Source organism: Mobula birostris, chromosome 6, assembly GCF_030028105.1.
Source record: "Mobula birostris isolate sMobBir1 chromosome 6, sMobBir1.hap1, whole genome shotgun sequence".
In the NCBI taxonomy this organism is placed as follows: domain Eukaryota; kingdom Metazoa; phylum Chordata; class Chondrichthyes; order Myliobatiformes; family Myliobatidae; genus Mobula; species Mobula birostris.
The window spans coordinates 188,356,936-188,382,987 of record NC_092375.1 but is presented as its reverse complement, the minus strand read 5'-3'; the positions used below and the strand labels follow the sequence as shown (position 1 = coordinate 188,382,987).

The 26,052-nt window shown below is 41.8% G+C and overlaps 1 protein-coding gene across 2 annotated transcripts in view; it reads left to right on the top strand.

Moving 5' to 3' along the window:
• Window positions 1-8,090: 8,090 nt before the first annotated feature.
• The window catches only part of osbpl11 (oxysterol binding protein-like 11), a 140,684-nt gene continuing 122,722 nt past the window's right edge, over window positions 8,091-26,052 (top strand). For both annotated transcript variants that reach the window (XM_072262093.1, XM_072262094.1), the window contains exon 1: window positions 8,091-8,480. In XM_072262093.1, the coding sequence (XP_072118194.1) occupies window positions 8,362-8,480 (119 nt within the window). In that variant the 5' untranslated portion in view covers window positions 8,091-8,361. The remainder of the gene's footprint in view (window positions 8,481-26,052) is intronic.

Below are 26,052 nucleotides of genomic sequence, written 5' to 3'. Positions count from 1 at the left end.
CTGGTCTGAATACCAGGGGCAGTTGGCATATCTCGGAGGGGAAATGATTGCCATTAGTCAATCTGCCTATGAATCATCTTTGATCCAAAGCTTGCTGCGGCAAAGGAATGCCCAGGTATTTTTCTTTCTAACGGGGAATGTTGGGTAGAAGTTGGGATGAAAGATCTAGTTCCCCTTCCCAATGTAGATTCTTAAAATATAAATTGGTAACTGTTGCCTTTCTCAGCTCATAATTTACTTCAGGTTATGCAGCCTCTCTACACAAAGAGTAATCAATATCACAAACAAGAGGAACTCAGCAGGCCACGCAGCGTCTCTAGATGTTTCAACAGTCCTGATGAAGGGTCTCCCGTCCCGTAGGGGAAGGGAGGGGGAGGGAATTACCGGAAGTTGGAGAATTCTATGTTCATACCGAGGGGCTGGAGATTACCTAGACGGTATATGAGGTGTTGCTCCTCCAACCAGAGTTTAGCCTCATCAGTAGAGGAGGCCATGTATGGACATATCCGAATGGGAATGTGAAGCAGACTTGAAGTGGGTGGCTACCGGGAGATCCTGTCTGTTGTGACAGACGGAGCGGAGGTGCTCAATTCTCCAACTTTCTGCAATTCCCTCCCGCTCCCTTCCCCTATCCCAATTTCACTCTGCCCCCTCCCCCAGCTGCCTATCACCTCCCTCATGGTTCCACCTCCTTCTACTAGCCATTGTGTTTTCCCCTATTCTTTCTTCACCTTTCCTGCCTATCCCTTCCCTGCTTCCCCTCCCCCACCCCTTTATCTTTCCCCTTACTGGTTTTTCACCTGGAACCTACCAGCCTTCTCCTTCCCACCCTCCCCCCACCTTCTTTATAGGGCCTTTGCCCCTTCCCTCTTCAGTCCTGATGAAGGGTTCCGGCCCAAAACGTTGACTGATCGTTTCCACGGATGCTGCCTAAACTGCTGAGTTCCTCCAGCGTGTTGTGAGTGTTGCTTTGGTCATAGCATCTGCAGAGTATTTTGTGTTTATTATTCTGGCTGGCTGCCGGTTACCAGTGGACTTCCACAGGGGCCGGTGTTGGGGCCGCTGCTTTTTACGATGTACGTCAATGATTTGGACTATGTGATTAATAGATTTGTGGCTAAGTATGCCAATGATACAAAGATAGGTGGAGCAGCGGGTAGTATTGAGGAAACAGAGAAATGTAGATAGCTTAGGGGAATGGGCAAAGAAGTGGCAAATGAAATACAATGTTGGAAAGTGTATGGTCATGCACTTTGGTGGAAATAGTAAACGGGCAGACTATTATTTAGATGGGGAGAGAATTCAAAATACAGAGATGCAAAGGGACTTCGGAGTCTTTGTGCAAGATACCCTAAAGGTTAACCTCCAGGTTGAGTCAATGGTGCAGAAGGTGAATGCAATGCTGGCATTCATTTCTGGAGGTATAGAATATAAGAGAAGGGATGTGATGTTGAGGCTCTATAAGGCACTCATGAGACAACACTTGAAGTACAGTGTGCAGTTTTGGGCTCCTTATCTTAGAAAGGATATACTAAGAAGGTCCATGAGAATGATTCCAGGAATGAAAGGGTTACCATATGAGGAACGTCTGGCAGCTCTTTGGCTGTATTCCCTGGAGTTCAGGAGAGTGAGGGAGGATCTCAGTGAAACATTCTGAATGTTAAAAGGCCTGAACAGATTAGATATGGCAAAGTTATTTCCCATGATAGGGAATTCTAGGACAAGAAGGCACAACTTCAGGATTGAATGGTGTCCATTTAGAACAGAGGTGTGGAGAAATTACTTTAGTCAGAGGGTGGTAAATCTGTGGAATTTCTTGCCACGAGCGGCTGTGGAGGCCAAGTCATTGGGTGCATTTAAGGCAGAGATAGATAGGTTCTTGATTAGCCAGGGCATCAAAGCGTATGGGGAGAAGGCAGGGGAATGGGGATGACCAGAAGAATTGGATCAGCCCGGGATTGAGTGGTGGAGCAGACTCGATGGGCCGATTGGTCTACTTCTGCTCCTATACCTTATGGTCTTATGAAATGTTTTTAGACTGCTGCTAGTTTTGTGGGTGAGGTTTATTGTCTATAATTACATTGGTTTGGAATATTTTGAAATTCTACCATTTAGTTTCCTGAGATGGAAATGATAATGGAAAGATGGCATTTTTGATGTTCCAACTTCATGGACTTGGATCCTGATGTTTAGAATGTCAGATGAGACCAAGAAGATCAAACAGCTTAATGCTGCAGTGCTAACACTGAGAAAGGTGAGATCAGTATTGTAGTCTTCTTTTAGACTCCACACCAAAAGAGATCTGAACCAGAATAAGATTTAATATCATCGGTGTATGTCATGAAATTTGTTGTCTTTGCAGCAGCAGCACAATAAAATATATAATAACAGAGAGAAAAAAAAATGAATTACAGTAAGTATATCTATATTAAATAGTTAAATTTAATAAATGCTGCAAAGGTAAAAAAAAGTAGTGAGGCTGTGTTCATGGGTTCAATGTGCATTTAGAAATAGGGTGGCAGAGGGGAAGAAGCTGTTCCTGAATCATTAAGTGTGTACCTTCAGGCTTCTGTACCTTCTTCCTGATGGTAACAATGAGAAGAGGGCGTGTTCTGGGTGATGAGGGACCTTAATGATGGATGCTGCCTTTTTGAGGCATCGCTCCTTGAAGATGTCCTGGACACCACAGAGGCTAGTGCCCATGAGTTCACAACTTTTTGCAGCTTCTTTTGATCCCATGCAGTGCCCCCTGCCACCGCCCCCCCACCCCGCCTCCACCCATACCAGGCGGTGATGCAGCCAGTTAGAATGCTCTCCATGGTACATCTGTGGAAATTCGTGAGTGTCTTTGGTGACATACCAAATCTCCTCAAACTCCTAATGAGCAACAGCTGCTGTTGGATCTTCTTTGTGACTGCATCAATATGCTGGGCCCAAGGTAGATCCTGAGAGATAGTAACAGCCAGGAACTTGAAATTGCTTACTCTTTCCACTTCTGATCCCTCGTCTTACCCTTTCTAAACCAGATAAAATAAGGCCCTGAATTGGGCTCAGCTCGTTTGCCTCTGCTGACACCTCTACCGATTCTTAATCTTCATTGGTCGTGTTGTATCTCCGGTTGTTATACTCATTGGGCTGATTGACTGTTGTGCTGGTCATCATCTTAAACTCTACGCATACGAATCACAGCCTCCTGCACCTACGCAGTTGGAATGGGAATACAAATCTACAACTCATTTACTTCACTCACTTTATCGAAGAATTACCATAGAATGCATGCTGTTTAGAAAGAGCCATAAGACCGTAAGATATAGGAGACAAGCCCAGCTCTCTCACCACAATATCTAACTTTAATGTTAGCAGTAAATAGGGACCCAATATTAGACCATAAGACAGGAGCAGAATTAGGCCATTTGGCCCATCGAGTCTGTTCCACTATTTCATCATGGCTGATCCATTTCCTTCTCAACCCCATCCTCCTTCCTCTCTAAATAACCTTTCATGCCCTGACTCATCAATAATCTATTAACCTCTGCCTTAAATGTACCCAGTGACCTGGCCTCCACAGTCGTCTGTGGCAACGTTTTCCATAGATTCACCACCCCCTGGCTAGAAAAATTCCTCCTCCTCTCTGTTCTAAATAGACATCCCTGTATTTGAGGCTGTGCCCTCTGGTCCCAGACTCCTCCACCAAAGGAGACATCCTCTTCTCATTCAGTCTGTCTAGGCTTTTCAACATTTGATAGATTTCAATGAGATCCTGCCTCCCCTCCCCCCACCAATTCTTTTAAATTCCAGTTGGAACAGACCCAGAGCCTTGAATTGCTGTTCATCTTGAAATAACGGAAAACAAAAGCAACATAATTCAAGGGCTTGCTCACTCAAAATAAGGGGCACAACTATGGTACTCCTCCGAGAGGACCACAGCCTTGTTGTGGTTTGGAGGCTCATGGGGTCTCAGTGACATGGAGAGCTATGCAGGCTGGAGTCAGGGCTTTCTGCTTCGGCTCTTGGTAGGGTCACCCATGCCAGACGGGTCAAAGCGTAGAGGCCAGACTAAGAGTGTCCACCGGTCCTCCAGGTTCAGGGTTTCACCTCAGGGCTGACAACCCTGACTGGTCAAACAAAATTGTTATGGAAACAGCAAAGAAGAATCCTCCTACATCTGATGGCAATGGTATTCCTGAGTCCACCGGGGCCTTGCATAACTGATAGTAGTGAAAACCAAGATATTGACACAATGAAGAAAGCCCTGAACACCGCTAGCTGCTGCCCTAAACATCAATGGTGTATTGGGCAGTAGAGAGACCTCCTGGAGGCACCATTTATCATCATTCATAAAGTTGTATTAGGAAATTATGTTCCATCAGCTTCACTTCTGGTCTCACTTTCTTTAATAGGAGTGATGTATCTGTAGAATTTGAAATTGCATTAGTCCCAGGATGTTCTTGAGCCTCAATAATTGGGCTTCAGGGCATAATTATCTCAATAAAGATGCCTTAGGATTGAAATTACTGTATGAGGAAAAATGCTGGAAGAATCTCAGTAACAAATTTAGTGAGATGTCATGCTGGCATCAGTTCTGGAAACATTTGCAAAACTAGTATTTTTGCGAACATGGGGTGGGGAAGGGGTGGTCACCATTTAATGTCAAGATAAGGGGTACAACCATCCATGCTCTTTGGTACTTGGGCACTCATATGTTTGCCTGTTAATAGAGAATATGCTGCTAATGCAAAAGTGGTCAAACTGATTCCAAATGGCAATGGCATCACTAGATGCCTTAAGCCAAAGGGTGACAACAACTTATCTATCCTCACCATACCATCTACTACCAATTATCTGGAGAGCTGCAGCTAGTGAACGAGAGAGGAAATGGCAAATCGAGAATGCCTAATGCAATGGCAACCGAGTAGCTTTTTGCAGGGACAGAGGAGAACAGGGTCATTGGAAGACCCTTGAGCCATCAGCTATCAAGAGACAATATGGCGAAAAGAGACAATGTTACAATACCTGAGATTTGTCATGCTGAAAGGCAGACCATGAAAGTCTTTCTTGAGATGTCAGCCTCTTGGAGTTAGGCCACACAACTTGCAAGCCCATCATAGAAAGATCAATGATATTGGTGGATGAACACAAGAAGATTAAATTTTAGTATCAGTGGAAACATATAGTGTCTTAGACATATTTTAGTGCAATCACTTTTCCATGATATCATTTTAATATTAGTAGAGTAAAAAATTGTACTGCATTGATATGTTAATAAGCAAAAGAATCCCAGTAATATTTCAGAATCAGATTCAGGTTAAATATCACCAGCATAATGTATGTTGTGAAATTTGTTGCAGCATAATAATAGAAAAAACATGAATTGCAGTAAGTATATTTATATTAAAATCATTAAATTAAGTAAGTAGTGCAAAAATAGAAATAAAAAAGTAGTGAGGCAGTGTTTCTGGGTTCAATGTCCTTTCAGAAATCAGATGGCAGTGGGGAAGAAGTTGTTCCTGAATCGTTGAGTGTGTACCTTCAGGCTTCTGTACCTCCTTCCTGATGGTAGCAATGAGACCAAGGCATGGCTTGGGTGGTGGGGGTCCTTAATGATGGATACTGTCTTTTTGAGGCATCGCTACTTGAAGAAGTCCTGGACACTACAGAGGCTAGTGCCCATGATGGAGCTGAATAAGTTTACAACTGTCTGTAGCTAAATTGCTTTGTAAATTTTTACAAGTGACTGATGCTTAACTACATTAATACTGTACAAAGAAACAGATGCAACTACAATTTATATATCAGAATTTTTAAATGTTTCTTGAATTATAATATTTCTATGATAATATTTGTGCTACTCTATGAATGGTTCCTTAAGGTTGTTATAGCTGGGGGTGGTAATGGGGACAAGCTCCCACTGCCTATTAAATGCTCCCAATGGCGTGTGCCTCAACTAGCCTCTGACAACCAAGTCCAGCTCCTGGCCTTCATGTGTGGTTTAGCTACTGAGCCCAGCAGAATTATTTCTACTGACAGGAGAAGGGGCAAAGGCGGGTTACTGACAGCTTAAAGCCAGTCGCTTTCAGGCAGGTGGGGCTCATCAGCCATGGTTGGCAGCTCATCTAGAAGAAGGAAAACTCTGATCTCAAACCTGCCCTGCTTTGTGGCTATACCCTCTCAAGGGGGAAGGTTTCGAGAGTACACCCCGAGAGAACAATCAGGAGTTGGAGTCCCTAAGGCAGTCCTACATTGAGTTCAGTGCTGACCGGCAAATCCTGTGATTTTGCTGGTGCCAAACTGTATCAGTCTCTGCCGTACCTTAGGATTCATCTGATGCGTGGAGAGAGGGAACTTGCCACATACTTGTTCTCCATATCGTACTGCCCAGGCTTTGCATACCTAGACAACTAGGGCGCAACATGCGTGCTCAACTCTGACCGATGGAGACCTCATTATTCAACGAATTATAATTTACTGTACAGTATATATTTGTTCAATTCTATGAATAATCATCATAAATATTTGCTTTACTTTAGATTTGGATAAACAACTTACAATATTGTTACCTGTATTGTTCATGTTAGCAAAGCAAGTCAAATTTCCCACTCAGTAATAGCAGTGGATGGCTGCACTGGGTAAATCTGATACACTGTGTAGTACCAGTAGAGGGCTGCATTGGGTAAAATTGATGCACTGCACTGTACCACTGGAGGGCTGCACTGGGTAAAATTGATACACCATGCAGTACCACTGGAGGGCTGCACTGGGTAAAATTGATACACTGTGTAGTACCACTGGAGGGCTGAAATGGGTCTGGTTGATACACTGTGTAGTACCAGTGGGAGTTGAACCGGATATGGTTGATACACTGTGTAGAACCAGTGGGGGTGAACTGGATATGGTTGATACACGGTGTAGTACCAGTGGGGGTGAACTGGATATGGTTGGTACACTGTGTAGTACCAGTGGGGGGTGAACTGGATATGGTTGATACACTGTGTAGTGCCAGTGGGGGGTGAACTGGATATGGTTGATACACTGTGTAGTGCCAGTGGGGGTGAACTAGATATGGTTGATACACTGTGTAGTGCCAGTGGGGGTGAACTGGATATGGTTGATACACTGTGTAGTGCCAGTGGGGGTGAACTAGATATGGTTGATACACTGTGTAGTGCCAGTGGGGGTGAACTAGATATGGTTGATACACTATGCAATACTATGAGAATGCTGTGCTGTTGAAGGTGTTGTCTTTGGTAAGAGTCAATAGAGCTACCAGCTGATTTTGTTTTTTTAGCAATTTGAGGTTTTTGGTATGTCATCAAAGACTTAAAAATCTATAGATGCATACTGAAGAGAATTCCGACTAGTTGCATCACCACCAGGTATGGAGTCTCCAATGCACAAGCGTCCTAGAGGTTCCAAAGGGTTATCCATCACTGGCATGACCCTCCCCACAATCAAGGACATCTTCAAGAAGCTGTGCCTTAAGAAGGCAGTATCAATCATTAAGAACTTTCACCATCTGGGACATGCCCTCTTCTTATTACTATCAACAAGGAGGTGATACAGGAGCCTGAAGCCCCACACTCAACTATTCAGGAATAGTGTCTTCCACTCTGTCAACAGATTTCTGAATGCTCCACGAACACTACCTCATAGTTCATTTTCTCCAGACTATTTTGTACCTTACAGTGATTTTATGTCTTTGTACTGTCCTGTTGCCACAAAACAAGTTCCACGTCACATGTCAGTAATAATAAATCTGATTCTGACTCTATGCAAGTTTTTTTCAGGAACACCTTTAAAGTTAGGATCCAGCAGAAGCCAAGCTTACCCATCACCAACTTAAAACTGAGCTGAAAGGTGGATTGGAGGAAACGAAGCAAAGACATTAAAGAACCTCGTAGCTACAACGAAGAATCGGCATTTATCAATAGGAACGATAAACACAGATATGCTCGGGGTAAATGCAAGAGTGAAAATCCTCCTGCAGAGGGCGGCGAGGAAGGTGCCCAGCACAAATATGGTGGCAATCAATAGCAACCGATATTGCCCCGCTTCCGACCCGGAAGCGATGTTCTCCACGTGACTTGGCAATTGCGAAGTTGTTGTCGGGACCGGTGCCTGGGGAAAAAGCAAGTGTCCTTGACAAGTTCCGGGTCAACTTGCCGGCCCCCCACAATGTGGGGAGGGGGGCGTGTGTCTCCCCTAGTATTTGCCTGAGGGCGGGTTGCTGGAGCTGTCCGGACAGCTGGTCGCCTGGATCCCTGCTGGCCTCCTCCCTCCCCTTCTCATCTCGCTGTCAGCCCCGAGTCCCCAGTCCTCAGTGGCGAGTGGCCGCTGTTGCCGAGGAGTTTCAGGCGCCTAACGATGCAAGGAGGGGACGTGACGGTCACAGCTTCAGCCTCCATGAAAGTGCCTGAACCTGATCTGAAAGCTGAAGCGCCCGTCCATAAACCGGTGGGAAGAGGAAGGGGATGGCAATATAGGTATGTCCTGATGGCTGGCAGAGGGTGGGCCCGTCAATGCAGCGGGTGTGAGGAGAAATGAGAGAAGCGACCCTCCATAAGACAAAGATAAAACGAGGATGTGAAACGTCCATTGCGTTTATTATTCGAAGATCGCTGTTGCTTCAATGACAGAAACTTGTGCTGACTGGCAAGAATACTTGGAGCTATATCATTGCTGGTTATAATCATGTCACTTTCTGGTCAAATGAGAGTTCTGTCTGGATAGTATTTTGTGCTTTATTGCAGCATTTAAAGCATTGAAGGATACAGTATTAGCACAATTAGAAATAGCAGTTTGATCACTATTTGATGTTATGATTGATTGACTGATAATTGATCTCCAAACTAACAATAATTCTTTTCACTTGCTTGGTACAAAATTTTTACAATAGAATCAAACAGGGAGAGTCATAGCCCTGTTTTCTATTTGCAGATGTCGTCTGACCTACTGAGCGTATCAAGTATTTTCTGTTTTTATTTTACTTGTATGTTTGGTTTAATTGGTACCAATTAGGAGTTTTATTTGTACAGAACCGAGATACTGTATGTGCTGAAGGTTTTGTTGAAGCAATATACTGGAAGTAGTAGATCTCAGTGACGATATAATGAGATTTTTCTTTAGCCAAGAAATTATTTTTTTTTGCTAAGGCTAGTTAGAAGCAGAATATTTCCTTTTCTAATCGACATTTAGAACAACTGGATTTTATTTGGGTTTTTATAGAGTTTTGCAATAAATTTAGTTACTTGAACAACATTAACAATACTATACTTTTATTCTACATTCCATAGATGGGCTGAAGGGCCTGTTTCTGCACTGTACTTTTCCACTTTTCTATTTATTGAGTATGATATTGGGTATTATTTCAGATTGCTTTATTTTAAATTCTTCATTCCCAAGGTGAGATTTGAACTTGTATTTCTGAATCAAATGGATCATTGGTCTAGCAGAGAACGTTTTTTTCAATTTTACCTTATTGTAGTGTTTATTCAAAATGTATAAATGCAGGATTGCAAACAAATACCTCAACAGGGATTGAAGAGGGAAATGCTAGGAATGGCACCATCTGCAAATGATTTCAACCTACTCTAGCTGCAACATGGAGCTGCCTGCATATTAAACAAGCATTGCCAGGCAAAGATCAAAGCACCTGGAGATTTGTTGCATCTTGTGACAAATGGTGGTGGATGGTTAAACACAGGGTGGTTTTAGGCACTAAGAATATATCCATTCTCAACAATGGCAGGGCTTCGCATGTCAACGTTAAAGACATGTTTGAAGTGATTGGCACTGTGTTCAAATATATCAAGTGAATAATCCATTTTGTTATCCTTCAGAAATCCTCACTGTGACAACAGCCATTCTTTAGCCAATTCTGTTTGCTTCATGTGATAGCAAGAAACAGCTAAGAGTTCAAAGTAAATTCATTACCAAAGTACACATTTATCACTATATACAATCCTGAGATTTGTTTTCTTGCAGCCATACTCAATAAATCCAAGAACAATAACAGAATCAGTGAAAGACTGTGCTCAACAGGGTGGACAAATAACCAATGTGCAAAAGACAACAAACTGTGTGTATGCAAAAGAAAAAAGAAATAATAATAAGTAAAGTAATAAGTATTGAGACCATGTGATGAAGAGTCCCTGAGAGTGAGTTCATTGGTTGTTGAGTGAAGTTATCCGTGGATGGTGAAGTTGTTGAAGGTTCAGGTCAAAGGCCACTTTGTCAAATCTTGCATTTTAGTTTCTTTATTAACTATTTTAAAACTGTGTTACAGTAGAAGGAAATGAGTCTGATGTGATAATTGCTTGGATATGTATCCTTTAGAGAAAAAAAAGGACAAATCTAATCCCACTAATTGCCAGTTGGTCTGTCTGCTCTCAGCTATCATCGAAGTAATCATTGAATGATCTGCCCAGCAGCACCGACACTCCAATAACGGCACACCTATGTTTAGCTTGGGTTTGGTCAGGACCACTCAGCTCCAAACCTTCTTATAGATTTGTTTCAAACCTTGGCCAAAATGATGAATTCAAGCTGAGAATTGAGTTACATCGGAATTAGGTTGCATTATTTAACTGAAGTTCCAGGGGAAGTCAAAGTCATGTTTACTGTATAATAAAAAACTTACTTGCAGCAGTATCACAGACACTTACTGTAGCATTAGAGGCATAACATTCATAAGGAAAAAAACAAATATAATTATACAAGAAAGGACATGCTTAAAACAAAGTCAATACATTCCAAAGTGATCATAGTATTTCTATACTGAGATAGTGATTAAGGTTTGCAGTTTGGTTCAAAAATTGAATCGCTGAACAGAAGTAGCTGTTCTTGAACCTTTGGGCTTCTGCAGTTCTCCCTCCCCCCCCCCCCGTGTTAGTTGCAAGAAAATGACGTGGTCCATCTGGTTGGGATCTGTGATCATAGATGTTGCCTTGGCAGTGCCTCACGTAGATACTCTTGATGGTCGGGAGGAATGTGACGTATTTGGCAAAGTCCACTTCTCTCTGCAGGTGCTTTCATTCCTGTTGCATACAGATTGCTGCACCAGGTCATGATGAAACCAGTCAACAGTATACCAGTGGAGGATGAGTGGTGGGTTGAGGATGCGCCTCTACCAAGGGAGGTATAAGATGCTCCAACCCTCCACTAGCCTGAAGATCATCCTTGGGGAAGGTGTAGCACCTGCTTAGCTCCCTCCTCACCCCAGTCAGGGTCACGTGGAGCCATGGGAGCAGCTGGTGGATGGTTGTATGAATAGCTGGTGCTTATCACAAGTCCTGATTATGTGACCACTGACGCCAGGCAGACAACCTCTGAAGAGTATTGATAATGGCTGGAGTCACCCGTCTTGTAAAGACACTGCCCAGAAGAAGGCGATGGCAAACCACTTCCGTAGAAAAATTTGCTAAGAACAATCACGGTCATGGAAAGACCACGATTGTCCATGTGATACAACACAGCACATGATGATCTGCAGAAGGTTGTTTGGCAAAACGTGAACCTCCTGAACCATCTAAGGAAGTAAAGGTGCTGATGGGCCTTCCTTCTATGTGCTGGGCTCAGGATAGGTTATCTAGCATGTTCATGCCCAGATGTTTAAAACTACTTGCCCTGTCCAGCACTGTTGCATGTTTGCTCTCCCCTTTCCTGCAGTCAACAGTCACTTGTATAGTTTTACTGAGTTGTGGCACCACTAAGCCCAATCCTATCTCACTCCTGTCCGCTGACTTGTCACCACCAGTGATTAGTCCAACAACATTGGTGCCATTGGTGAATTGGCATGTAGCATTGAAGTTAGAAACACAGCCATGCGTGTTTCAGGAGTAAACCAGTGGGCAAAGCGTGCAGCCTTGGGGTTTACCTGTGTTGATGGTTAGCAAGGAGGAGATGTTGTTTCCTCACTAAATGATGAAGTTGAGTACCATTTGCTGAGGGAAGCGGAGAACACACAGGTCTTGAAGCTAGAAACTTGAAGCTGACCCTGAAAGGTCTGTTGTAGGGACGGGTCGGTCACTCATCTCTTTGCAGACTGTGTGGTTTGTGAAGAGGTTGTGAAGGAAGATGCAAAAACCTATGCCAATATTCATCCTGAACAGCTGCATGATAGATGACTCTCTGATCGACATGCTGTTCACAGAGAGATGGACATCAAGTGCTGCTGAAAGATCAACTGGTTGAAAGATGCCCTTTGTTTTGCCAGCACATCAAGATATCTGGCTGCCGGTGTATGGCTGAGGGACGGACTGAAGTTTGGTGCAGCTATGCAAGGTCTCGGTAGTTCTTCCATTACTGGACAGGGAGAGACTTGGTTGGTTGAGGAAGCCCCTTATTTATTGGAGTAGTACCACCCCTGGGGGGCAGGGGGGGAGTAACATGAGTGACAGTGCTATTGGTTTTAAGAAATGTAATTGATCACTACTTGATGCCTGTTCACAAATGGAAGAGTTAAAAAGGAATGCAGTTTATTCTTCTAAGTCATTTAGTATTATGAATAAAGTTTATTTTGGTTTTCAAAAATTGTATTGAACACTGAGCTGTAGCGAATGTACAGCTTGATGTATGAGTTTCTGCTGTTCATGTGGTCTGGAGCTCAGTGAGCCAGTGAAGTCGAATCTGCTGATGTTCTGTTGTGGTGGCAGGCAAATTGAATTGGATTCAGTCATAACTGAGGCAGGAGTTGATTTGTACTAAAACCAACTGCTAAGCTCTTCATTCTGGTTGACGTAAGCACAATTGGACAGTAGTCATTTGAGGCAGGTCACCAGGCTCTTTGGCATCAGTACAACAGATGCCTTTCTGAAACTTCAAACCCAAGGGCTGAGAGTTTGCATATGTCCTTAAATATTCCAGACAATTGGTCCACACAGCTCTTTAGTATTCAGCCAGGTATGCCATCTGGACCGGATACTTTTCGTGAATTCAGCGTCTTGGAAGATGCGTAGACAGCAGTCTCAGATGCAAATTATAGAGTCATCCAGATATATGGGGACTTGTGTGGGTCTGTCATAATTCTCCCTATTGAGATCATCTGACAGTAATTGCTACTTGTGCTAACTGATCTTGCTTTAATAGTTGTTGAGTGTCCATTTGCCCTTTAGTCCAAAATCCTCTGAGCTTGCAATATCCTTCCAGAGATGATACCTGGATTTCTTATACTGTATCACTTTGGGTCACTAGCCCTGAAATCCACAGATCTAGCCTTCAGCAGATTGCAAATCTCTTGGTTCATCTAGGCCTTCTGGGTAGGGAAGATTAGGAGTGTTTTTGTGGGTGCACGCTCGTCCATGATGTACGAGTTCATGTTGATCGAATGGCCCAAAGCTGGGTGAAGAGGTAGTGAAATTGCATCTGCTGTTGATCTGTTATGGTGGTAGGTAATTCTCTCATTCATTGTTATGGTCAGTGGCAACTATGACATGTTCATTTAGCTTCATTGACAAATCCTTGAAGGTAGTCCAGTGCACAGAGTTGAAGCAATCCTGAATTTGCTCCGCTGCCTCGCCTGTCCAGCTCTTTATTGTCCCTGTTATGTTTTGTAACTTCAGAAACTAATCAAAAGAAAAACACTAGAGCCTGAGAGAATGTGTACACTCAGCTTTGCTTTTAGTGGGGCGTGCACATATGACGTGGTGGCTTACTGACTCATGTCATTCACGTGCTTTTACATATAACCCATAATGAATTATGTAACAAAAAATGCTTACTGAAACAATATATTTTCAGTATTACTGAAATATTAAATACACAACACTCCTCCCTGCTTAGTTATAAACTCCAGCTCCACAGCACAGTAGATTTTAAATTGAGACATTTAGACATTCAGCATATGCCAAGAGTATCCTCTTTTGTAAATTTTTCAGGAATTTTCTTTTCCTAGGGTAAATGGAACAATTTGTCAGTATTTGCATAATTAGTTGTTCTTTTGAATTCAGTTTTGTAATTGTGACCGCCAAGAAACAGTACGCATCTCTGCGTTTGTGCTGCTGCTGTTAGTGGAACTCTCTGTAATTGAAAATGGACAACAGTGGTTGACGATCAGTAATAAGGGTATACTCTCTCGTATGGGTACTGGTTGAAACGTTTTAGACACCAACCAGACTCAAGGCCTCTCTGTCAATCTGTGCATAATTTTTCTCTGTAGTGGTAAAGGACTGTGATGTGAAGGCTATGGTGGTGTGTTCACTTCCATCACTTATGGCATGTGACATGACTACACTAATATCGATAAGGTGAGGCATCACAGGCAAGTTTCACTGGACATGTGGATCATAATGTATGTCGACAGTGTCTGATGTCACCATTTCCTTTGTCTTTTGGAAAGCTATCTTGTACTGCTTTGACCAATTCCATTTCTTCCCGATGTTTTATAGTGAGCTCAAGGGGCAGAGCACATTAGCCAGGTTTAGCAGGAGCCTGTTATAGCAATAGATAAATCCAAAAAAAAACGCAACTCTGACACATCCTTTGGCCTTGGGGCATCCAAGAGATGTTCCTTTTCTGCTGGAGTGGAGATGCTATTCCAGAAATAAGCTTATTATAGCGATAAAGCCCTTTGAGAGTGTTTATAGTGAGAAACACTTTGGACTCCTCTTCAATCTCCATCTGTAGGTAGGCTTCAGCTAAGTCTACTTTGCTGAAGTGTTTGCCTCCAGAAAAGTTTGCAAAGATATCGCCTATCCTGGGCAGAGCATATTGATCTACTTTTAGTACTGGGTTGATGATGACCTTATAGTCATCACAGATCCTGAAAAGACCCATTTTTCTTAACGACTGGGACCACTGGTGTTGCCCGTGGACGGGTTTGCAAAACTTGGATATGATATTTTCTTTTTAGTACTGTTTTACCCTTGATGTGTTTGAGTTTTCCAGTGCCATCCTTGAACATAGCTGTGGCATCTTCCTGTACCTTTCTTAATTCGCTTTCAGTTGATTCTTTCAGGGGATGTGGCATGGAAATGGTGGCTGGATCTCCAATCACAGCCCCTCAATGCTGGCCCTCCTGTTTTTACCACATACAGGCTCAATGTAGCTTGTCAGTTGTTGTATTTCACTGTTACAAATGTCATTCCTATGTGAGTTCTCTTTTCTCCAGTATAAATTCTTAGTTGCATATAAGACCATAAGATATCGGAGCAGAATTTGGCCCATTGTGTCTGTTCTGTCATTTCATCATGGCTGATCCATTTCCCTCTCAACCCCATTCTTCTGTCTTCTCCCCATCACCTTTTGCGCTATGACTAGTCAAGAACCTATGAACCTCTGCCAAAAAATGCACCTAGTCACCTGGCCTCCACTGTCACCTGTGGCAACGAAATCCACAGATTCACCAGCCTCTTTTCTCAATTGACATTCCTCTAATCTGAGGCTATGCCCTTGAGTTTTAGACTCTCCCATCAATGGAATAATCCACTTCACACCCACTCTATCCAGGCCTTTCAACATTTGATAGGTTTCAATGAGATCTCCCCTCATTCTTCTAAATTCCAGTAAATACAAGCTAAAGCCTTGAATCGTTGCTTTCTTTCATTCCTGGAACCATTCTTGTGTGCCTCCTCTGAACCCTTTCCAATGTCAGCACATCCTTTATTAAAGAAGGGACCCAAAACTGCTCACAATACCAAGTGAGATCTCACTAGTGTCTTGTACAACCTCAGCATTACATCTTGCTTTTATGTTCTCATCCTCTTGAAATGAACGCTAACATTGCATTCTCCTTTCTCACCACCGATTCAACCTGCAGATTAATCTTAAGGGAATCCTGCACAAGGACTTCCAAATTCCTTTGCACCTTAGATTTTAGAATTTTATTCCCATTTAAAAAAAAGTTTATTCTTTTATTCCTTCTACCAAAGTGCATGACCGTATACTTACTGACACTGCATTCCAGCTGTCACCTCTTTGCCCATTCTCCTAATCGAAGTCCTTCTGCAGCCTCTCTGCTTCCTCAACACTACCTACCCCTGCGCCCATCTTTGTAACGTTCACAAACCTGGCTTCAAAGCAATCACTTTTCAATATTGAAATCATTGACATACACCATTTAAAAAATGCAGACAACTGGACAAGGGTCCCTTTATTCCCACTATATCTCCTACCAATCAGCCAATGCTCTATCCATGCTAGTAATTTTTCCTGTAATTCTATGGGCTCTTATCTTGTTTAGCATCTTCATGTGTGGCACCTTGTCAAAGGCCTTCTGAAAATCCAAGTACACAACACCCGCCGATTCTCCTTTGTCTATCCTGCTTATTATTTCTTCAAAGAATTCCAACAGATTTGTCAGGGAAGACTTTCCCTTGAGGAAACTATGCTAACTTTGGCCTATTTTGTCATGTACCGCTAAGTACCGTGAAACCACATCCTTTACAGTTGACTCCAACATCTTCAGAACCACTGAGGTCAGGCTAACTGACCTATAGTTTCCTTCCTACTGCCTCCCTCCCTTCTTGAAGAGTAGAGTGACATTTACAATTTTCCAGTCCTCTGGAACCATGCCAGAATCTATTGATTCTTGAAAGATCATTAGTAATGTCTCCACGATCTCTTCAGTTACCTTTTGTAGAAACCTGGGGTGTAGTTTATCAGGTTCAGGTGACTTATCTACCTTCAGATTTTTGTTTCCCAAGCACCATCTCATTAGTAATAACAACTGCACTTACTTCTGCCCCCCGACATTCTCCAACTCCTGGCATACTACTGGTATCTTCCAAAATGAAATCTGATAGAAAATTCTTAATCTGTTTGTCTACCATTTCCTTGTACCCCATTACTATCCAGTGTCATTTTCCACTGGACCAATATCTATTCTTGCCTCTCTTTTACTCTTTATATATTTGAAAAAAAACTTTTGGTATCATTTTTGATATTATTGGCTAGCTTACCTTCATAGTTCATCTTTTCTGCCCTTACGATTTTTTTTAGTTGCTTTTGTTTTTTTTAAAAAAAGATCCCAATCCTCTAACTTCCTTCTACTTCTAATTTTCTATTCTATGTTCTCTCTTTTGTTTTTATGTTGGCTTGGACTTCCCTTGACAGCCACAGTTGTGTCACCCTGCCTTTGGAATACTTCCTCTTTAGGCTTCAGTTCAGTATCTTTGACTTGCCACTCAAACTCATTTTGTAGAGTGACTGAAGCAGCTGAGCCAGTGTCCAATTCCATTTAATTACTTTATCATTCCCTTCTGGTGTAAGCCAAATTGCTTGTTTCTTGTTAGATTTTGCATGGTAAATCTCAAGGCTATCCAGACCTGTGTCACTCTTATCATTATCAGATTTTTGCTCTTAATGCAGATTAGTGCTCTTTTTGAAACTGCAACTTGACTTTTTATCTTTTTCTCTTCCTTGTACAGTCCATTTATTTTTGCCTGCCTGACATGCTCTTTGTATGCATCTTATTTTGTTACATTTTCTGCAAGTTTTGACTTTAAACATGCATTGGTCTGGTGTATGTGAGTCCCTGTCACAACTGTAACACAATTTGTTTAGCCTGGCAGGTTTATGTTTAGACGTAGCAATGTTATTCACGTTCACTTTCATTCCTGACTGCTACCCAATTGCGTCTGTCTGCCCTTTCCATGCATACAGCAATTTCAATTGTTTAAACATAAGTTGTGTTTCAGTTAGGAGTTGCTTTGAATGCTTTCTTGCAAGATTCCACAAACTAAACTATCTCTAAACCTGTTACTGAACTGGCAATGCTGAGACAATTTCTTCAATTCAGACACATAAGCTGAAATGGATTCCCCTTCTTTTTGATTCTGCTTATCAAACCTAAAACATTCTGCATTCATCAAGAGTTTCTGTTCTAAATGTCCTGTATCAGTTTCACAATATCATCAAAATTCATTTTGGCTAGTTTAGTTGGAGCAAATTGCACTTAGCAAAATATCACTCTCTTTTCATTGATTTCTTGTTTGCTTCAAAATACTTTTCAATTTGTTCAATATACCTAAGCCAGTTATCAGTTGTGCAATTGAGCACATCTTTCTTTCTAATGTAGGCAGTCATTTCTGCTTTATTTATTGTTTATTAATTATCACTGTGCATGAACCCGTGGATTTCGTCCATTTGCTACCTTTTTTAAAAAAAAAAAAATTGACCATCTCACTGCCCTTCAATAGGTAGGTATTCACCTCTGGTTCGTTTTAAAACTACCTCGTAGCTACTGTTATATTTTGCAGGGAGATTTTTTCTTCCTTCTACCGTCTGCGTGAGATGATGGGGCTATCAGGACTTTGAGACTTTTTTTTTACCGTGCCCATGGTCTGTTCTTTATAAAATTATGGTATTGCTTTGCTCTGTTGTGACTAATTGTGTGGTTTTTGTCAGTTTTAGTCTTGGTCTGTCTTCTGTTTCTGTGATATCATACTGGAGGAACATTGTATCATTTCTTAATGCATGCATTACTAAATGACAATAAACGAGGACTGAGTATCCTCATAATCTAATCTAATCTCCAGAAACTAATTGGGAAGAAAAACTTGGGAGCCCAAGAGAATGTGCACGCTTAGCTTTACACGCACCTATGACGTGCTGGTATATTGAATGCCATTCGTGTACTTATGACATATACCTGTAAAGAATTATGTAAACAAAATATGAATGCTTACTCAAACAATATATTTACAATATTACTGAAATATTTTAAAATACTCTATATTAGTGCCAAGCTCTTCAGTGTCTGTATGTATGCAGGCAGAAGAAGCAGAGCCTGGTGGCTGAATTTACCAAAGTGCACTTGAGGGATGGAGCAGTAAGCATTCTTGATGGTGGTGGAGCAGTGGTTAAGTCAAGTCAAGTCAAGTCACTTTTTATTGTCATTTCAACCATAACTGCTGGTACAGTACACAGTAAAAATGAGGCAATGTTTTTCAGGACCATGGTGCTACATGAAACAGTATAAAAACTACACTGAATGACGTAAAACAACACAAAAACTACACTAGACTACAGACCTACCCAGGACTGCAGAAAGTGCACAAAACAGTGCAGGTATTACAATAAATAATAAACAAGACAATAGGCACAGTAGAGGACAGTAGGTTGGTGTCAGTCCAGGCTCTGGGTATTGAGGAGTCTGATGGCTTGGGGGGAAGAAACTGTTACATAGTCTGGTCATGAGAGCCCGAATGCTTCGGTGCCTTTTGCCAGATGGCAAGAGGGAGAAAAGTTTGTATGAGGGGTGCGTGGGGTCCTTCATAATGCTGTTTGCTTTGTGGATGCAGCGTGTGGTGTACCTCCTCTCTGTATGCTGACTCATCGTTCTTGCTGATGAAACCCACCACGGTCGTGTCATCGGAAAACTTGATGATGTGGTTCGAGCTGTATGTTGCAGCACAGTCGTGGATCAGCAGAGTGAACAGCAGTGGACTGAGCACACAGCCCTGGGGGTCCCTTTGCTCAGTGATGGTGTTGGAGATGCTGCTTCTGATCCAGACTGACTGAGGTCTCCCGGTCAGAAAGTCTAGGATCCAGTTGCAGAGTGAGGTGTTCAGGCCCAGTAGGCTTAGCCTTCCAGTCAGTTTCTGAGGAATGATTGTGTTGAATGCTGAACTGAAGTCTATGAACAGCATTCGAACGTACGTGTTTTTTTTTTGTCCAGGTGGGTTAGGGCCAGGTGGAGGGTGATGGCAATGGCATCGTCTGTTGAACGGTTGGGATTGTACGCGAACTGCAGGGGATCCAGTGACAGGGGAAGCAGGGTCTTGATGTGCCTCATGACGAGCCTCTCGAAACACTTCATGATGATGGATGTGAGTGCAATGGGACGGTAGTCGTTGAGGCAGGACACTGAAGACTTCTTTGGCACGGGGACGGTGGTGGAGGCCTTGAAGCATGTAGGAACGACGGTGCTGCTCAAGGAGATGTTGAAGATGTCAGTGAGAATATCTGCTGGCTGGTCTGCACATCCTCTAAGCACTGTGCCAGGAATATTGTCTGGTCCGACAGCCTTTCGTGGGTTGACCCTGCACAGTGTTCTCCTCACATTGGCCACAGTAAGACGCATATGTTGAGTGTGTTGAGTCCCCTTGTGATGCCGGTGATGTGTTGATATTAGTTAGGCAGAGGTTTCCTCAAGCCAGACTTACTAAGGTCTCCCTGTCAGAGGTGAGGTATTGACTGCCGTCGGATGGTGGTGGTGATCTGTCTTGGTAGGTTGAATGGTCAGCACTTCAATGCCAGATGTTCCAGATGGGGAGCGGGAATGAGACAAGACAGTTAAGTTTGTGCACCATGACGAGTTTATTATAAACCAGATTTCACTACTGCCTTTCTCTTAACTGATGTTGCCATCCAATCCACCTGGTGGATCAAAAAACCCTCAGGCTCAAGCATTGCATCAGGAGAGTGAACCATGTCTCTGAAACAAACTATACAGGAGTCTCTTGTGTCCCTCTGATAAAGCAATCTTGCTCTAGGTCTTCCATCTTGCTCTGCAATGATTGTACTTTGGCCAGAAGGTCACATCTGCAAAGTAAATAAATACATTACCTGTAAATTTGCGAGGCTAGGAATATTTTCAGTGCATTGATAGTGCAATATGTGGAACTGTCTGGGTAAAGCCCTATTTTTCTCTTGTCTGATAGCAAAGATCAATTTACAATTACTCTTAACCTGCTTTGTATTGCAAGAAGAATTTTAGATTTTTGCTGATTAAAACTCTTTCCCTTACAAAAGAGCCTGAATGTGAATGTCCTAGTATTGGGTATAGTGATCTGGTGTATTCCATTTATATAAAAAAACAGTTATTCATATTTTAACCTATGTGATGTTTCCTATTTCCCTTCAAATGCAAATATTAATGATGAAAGAATTTGCATTTCCAAAGGATGTTGGAAAATCTTTTCTAACCAAAACTTTATATAAGTTATGCAGACAACAAACAACAGGAATTCTGCAGATGCTGGAAATTCAAGCAACACACATAAAAGTTGCTGGTGAATGCAGCAGGCCAGGCAGCATCTCTAGGAAGAGGCGCAGTTGACGTTTCAGGCCAAGACCCTTCGTCAGGAGTGACTGAGATCACAGTGATGTGTCAGATTATATGCCGGCTGTTCACTTCGGAGATGAGCTCTAAACCTGTATGCTTTATTTGTATGCACCTCTGCACCATCCCCCAAAAGTGAAACTTCCTGGTAGTAAAGCATTTAAACTCCCATTCCTGAACCAATTTTTGCTCCATGGCCTCCACTTGTGCCAAGATGAGGCTACCCTTGGAGGAGCAACACCTTATATTCTGTCTGGGTAGCCTCCAACCTGATGGCATGAATATTAATTTCTCCTTTGGGTAAAAGAAAAAAAAATCACCCTCTTCTATTCCCCTTTCTGGCTTCTTTCCTCTTCTCACCTGCCTATTACCTCCCCCTGGGTCCCATCCTGCTTCCCTTTCTCATTTGGTCCACTCTCCTCTCCTATCAGATTCTTTTCTCTCCAGGCCTTTACCTTTCCCACCCACCCAGCTTCCGCTATCACCTTGACTTCCTAGATATTCTCCTAATCTGCCCTGCCCCACCTTCCTATTCTGGTGTCTTCTCCCTTCCTTTTCAACCCTGAAGAAGAGTCTTGGCCTGAAACGTCGACTGTTCACGTTCATTTCCGTAGATACTGCCTGACCTGCTGAGTTCCTCCAGCATTTTGTGTATATTATTTTATCTCATGGTATCTTATCTTTCTTAAAATGTTTTGGTAAATTCAGAAACTCTGGAGCAAAATGTAGGTGGCAATAATTTTTCATGCAACGAACCTCTCATTTTTGGTATTGGTACTGCAAATCTTAATAGAACACTGTTTCCATGGCAACCAAGCATATTCATCCTTGTGAAAGGAGGCCAAACTGCAAAGTATTCCAGCTGTGATATCACTAAAGTCAACTTAATGCAGCAAAAACTTATTTTCTTGAAGACTTGCTTTTAATTTTGCCATGGTAATTCAGCCTTCAATTGTTTTCGTAAATGCTTGTTATCTTCAGTGATTAGTTCATAAAGACTCCACTATCATTCTGTGTAACATAATACTTGTCGCTTAGTATTTCTCCACATTTATGACCCAGCTGACTAATCACCCATCTATCTATGATTGTTTGTAACCTCTTTCCCAACAGATAATCTCTTGTTAAGAAGCTTGGATGAACTATGCCAATATAAACCTATTTGTGTCTGTAAATGATTAAATTAACATACTTTTCCTGTAAGTATTTATGGCTGGTTCTGTCTCTTAGTTTAATTGATTTTCTTTCCCTTGCTTTTGGAAATGATGCATCTGGCATTCTCTTTACTTCTCAAATAATTCTCCTTATTTACACTTGGAGCCTTAAGGTTCAGAAAATTCCTGTACTAAAACTTTCTTGTCCTTATCTTTGTCTACATCCCAAAACCTGTAAGTGGAAGCTTTAAAATTGGAAGGAAATTTTTAAAAAAATCTGCAGAATTATTTTAACTCAATGATGAAACTTCAAATAGATTCTTTTGTTATGAATGAGGAAGAGGGGAAGAAGCTGTTTTAGAATCGATGAGAGTGGTTCTTTGGGCTCCAATACCCCTTCCCCCATGGTAGTGACAAGAAGGGGGCATGCCTTGGATGATGATGGTCCTTACTCATGGATGTCAGCACTTGAGGACTGCCTCTTGATCATGTCCTCGATGAGGAGGGTTGTGCTTGTGATGGAGCTGCCTGAGTCAACAACTCTGTGCAGTCTCTTTTGATCCTTTGCAGTGGTACCTCCATACCAAGCTGTGATGCAAGTGATCAGAATGCTCTCCAATGTACGTCTATAGATTTTGCACGAGTCTTTGGTTATGCACCAAATCTTCTCAAACTCTTCATGAAGTAGAGCTGCTGATATGCCCTGTATCAATATGTTAGGCCCAGGCCAGATCCTTCGAGATATTGACACCCAGGAGCTTGAAGCTGCTCGTCTTTCCACTGCTGACCCCTCAATGAGCATGTTCTATTAACTTCCCTTTCCTGAAGTCAATTCCTTGGACTTCCTGACACAAAATTTGGATTGTGTTTTCGACATCAGTCAAACAGTCAATCTATCTCACTCCTATACTATTCCTCGACAACAGTGGTGTTATCTGCAAATTTATAGATGATGTTTGAGTTGTTCTTAACTACATAGTTACGAAAGCAGTTTAAATGGTTTTGGCATGGACTAGATGGGCAGAAGGACCTGTTTCTCTGCTGTACTTTTCTAAGACTGACTGTATGAATGTAGGGAGAAATATAGTTTGTCATAATTTTTGAACAAATGTCACTCTTGAATGTCAAAACCATTTACAATAAAGAAGTTAATAATGCTTCATAATCACTTTCAAGTCAAACAAAATAATATTTGTATCAGGTAATTAAAAATTGCGAGCAATGAAAATCTAGAAAAGCAAAATTAATGGACAAGAGAACAGACTTATGGTCAACTAATCTGACAGATGCTTGAACAACACATTCAAATATACTACTGCATATTAAAAGGATCTTCGTTTGGAATGAGCTGAAACCATTCTAATTGCATTATTGTTTTGATATTGTTGATAGTTGGCAACATTTGGTAAAATATCCTTAAAAATATTTATTGAATCTTTGATATATCCTAGAACAAATTGATTTCTTTATTTTTAAACTATGCAGTATTCCTTTCCAGCCAACCATTTATGGGAAATAGGCCTAGGAATCAATTTGAAAGCAAAGATGTTTTGAAATAGCACCTTTTATGACTGATATGTTAAGAATTTTTAATACTATTATCCATAAATGAGTATTATCGTTTTTGCCACGGTATCAGCTGTAGTGTCTTAGGAAAATATCTAGTTAATTGATCACAAAAGTATTTGAAGATCAAGAGCAACATGCGCAAAGTGCTGGAGGAACTCAGCCGGTCAGGTAGCATCAATGAAGAGGAATAAACAGTTGGCGTTTTGAGTTGAGATCCTTCATCTGGGCAGCATTGTGATCCTTGTCATCTATCTGCTGCCGAGTCATACAGGATCCATTTTAACATACTGTCTAAGAACAATGCACCAGTGCTGTTTCTGCAGAGTTCTTCAAATTCGTTGAAAGGATATGCGAACCAGTATTTGTGCCTTCTTCCCCATGCCAATATTCCCAGTTTTGAGATCTTCATTACACTCAAGTTGTTACCTTGGGAATATATTGTTTATTTACCCGACACCAGACTGTTGAAGCAGGTACTCTACTGTGAATTCAGTCACAGGAGGGCAGAAAAAAGATTGAAGGATATGCTCAAAATCTCTTCAAGCAATGCATCTTCCCCACTGATTCTCATAAATTTCTCGCCTTTGACTGTTCAAAATGGAGAAGGTGCATTTGGATGATATTGAGAACCTTAAGTCCATTGAGAGCTCGCAGAAGAATTTGTAGAAGAAATATGCCACCTCTGAAACTGGTCCCCTGTCTACCTTTTGTGTATCGCAAGCCCTGTCTTTAGATGAGTCTTGTTTCCAATATTGACCTTGTCAACCAGGTCAGAACCCATAAAACCAATATGGATGCATAATAAAAGTTGCTGGTGAACGCAGCAGGCCAGGCAGCATCTCTAGGAAGAGGTACAGTCGACGTTTCGGGCTGAGACCTTTCGTCAGGACTAGCTGAAAGAAGAGTTAGTAAGAGATTTGAAAATCTCAAATCTCTTACTAGCTCTTCTTTCAGCTAGTCCTGACAAAGGTCTCGGTCCAAAAGGTTGACTGTACCTCTTCCTAGAGATGCTGCCTGGCCTGCTGCGTTCACCAGCAACTTTTCCGTGTGTTGTTTGAAATTCCAGCATCTGCAGATTTCCTTGTGGATGCATAATGTTCTCAATCCCAACAAATTACCTAGGAAGTGTTTCCTGTTGATCTTGCTCCTGGACAAGGTCGTAGATTAACAGAGTTCAGTACTTTGTGAAATTTCTGCTCTTTCAGGAGATTCCATATATCAGGTGGCATTGTTTAAGGTAAGATCTCATATCCCGGAACAAAGATCACAGGATTAGGAGTAGGTGATTTTTTTTTTTCACTGTAGCCCACTTTGCCAGACAGTAAGATCATGGTCGCTCCGTGTTCTGAAACTTTAAACCCAACTTTACTCATTCGCTTTTAAGAAAACTCTACACAACTAAAGATGTTTACCCAGCATCTTTTGCAGCTGTCAAATTTTGACTACCTTTTGCATCTTGAAGTGTTTCCTGACTTTATTTCTTTTAAAACCAAGCTTGCCTCTAAGTATCTCTTCTATAATGTTTTTTATGCCTCGTTTAGAATTTCGTGTGCAGTCCCAGTTGTCATGGTATAGGAAGGATGTAGAAGCTTTCAAGAAGGTGCAGAAGAGCTTCAACGGGATGCTGCCTAGACTGGAGATTTTTAGGCAAATTTTAATAGTTTTCTCTGAAGCATTGGAGGCAAAGGCATGGCCTGATCAAAGTATGTATCTTTTTCTCTGGTAAGAAATGCCTAATATTAGAGGGCATGCATTGAAGGCGAGTGGGGGAAAGTTCAAAAGAGATGTGCAGGACAGTTCTTTCTTTAAACACACAGAATATGCCTATATAGCACGGGCAGGGGTAGTAGTGGAGGGAGACTTGATAGAGGTGTACGTGGGGCTTTTAGATAGGCATCTGAATATGCAGAGAATGGCAGATATTTACCATTTCTGGTCAGAAGGGACTAAGTGTTATTAGTTTAATTAGATCTGTACAACCTCATGGGTCAAAGAGCCTGTTTCTGTATTGTACTGCGTTCTAGATTCTGAAAAGCCAAATGTTTGCTGTTCTGTTTTGTGATTGAGTATTTTGAACAGCTTTAGTTAAAGAATGTGTGTTTAAAAATATTATGCAAGTACATATTTGTCACCATATACAACCCTGCAATTCACCTTCTTGTGTGCATACTCAAATCCGTAGAATAATAACCATAACAAAAGCAATGAAGGACCGCCCAACTAGGGTGCTCAACCAGCGTGTAGAAGACAACAAACTGTGCAAATACAAAAAGAACAAAATATTGATAAAATAATAAGCAATAAATATCAAGAACATGAGATGAAGAGTCC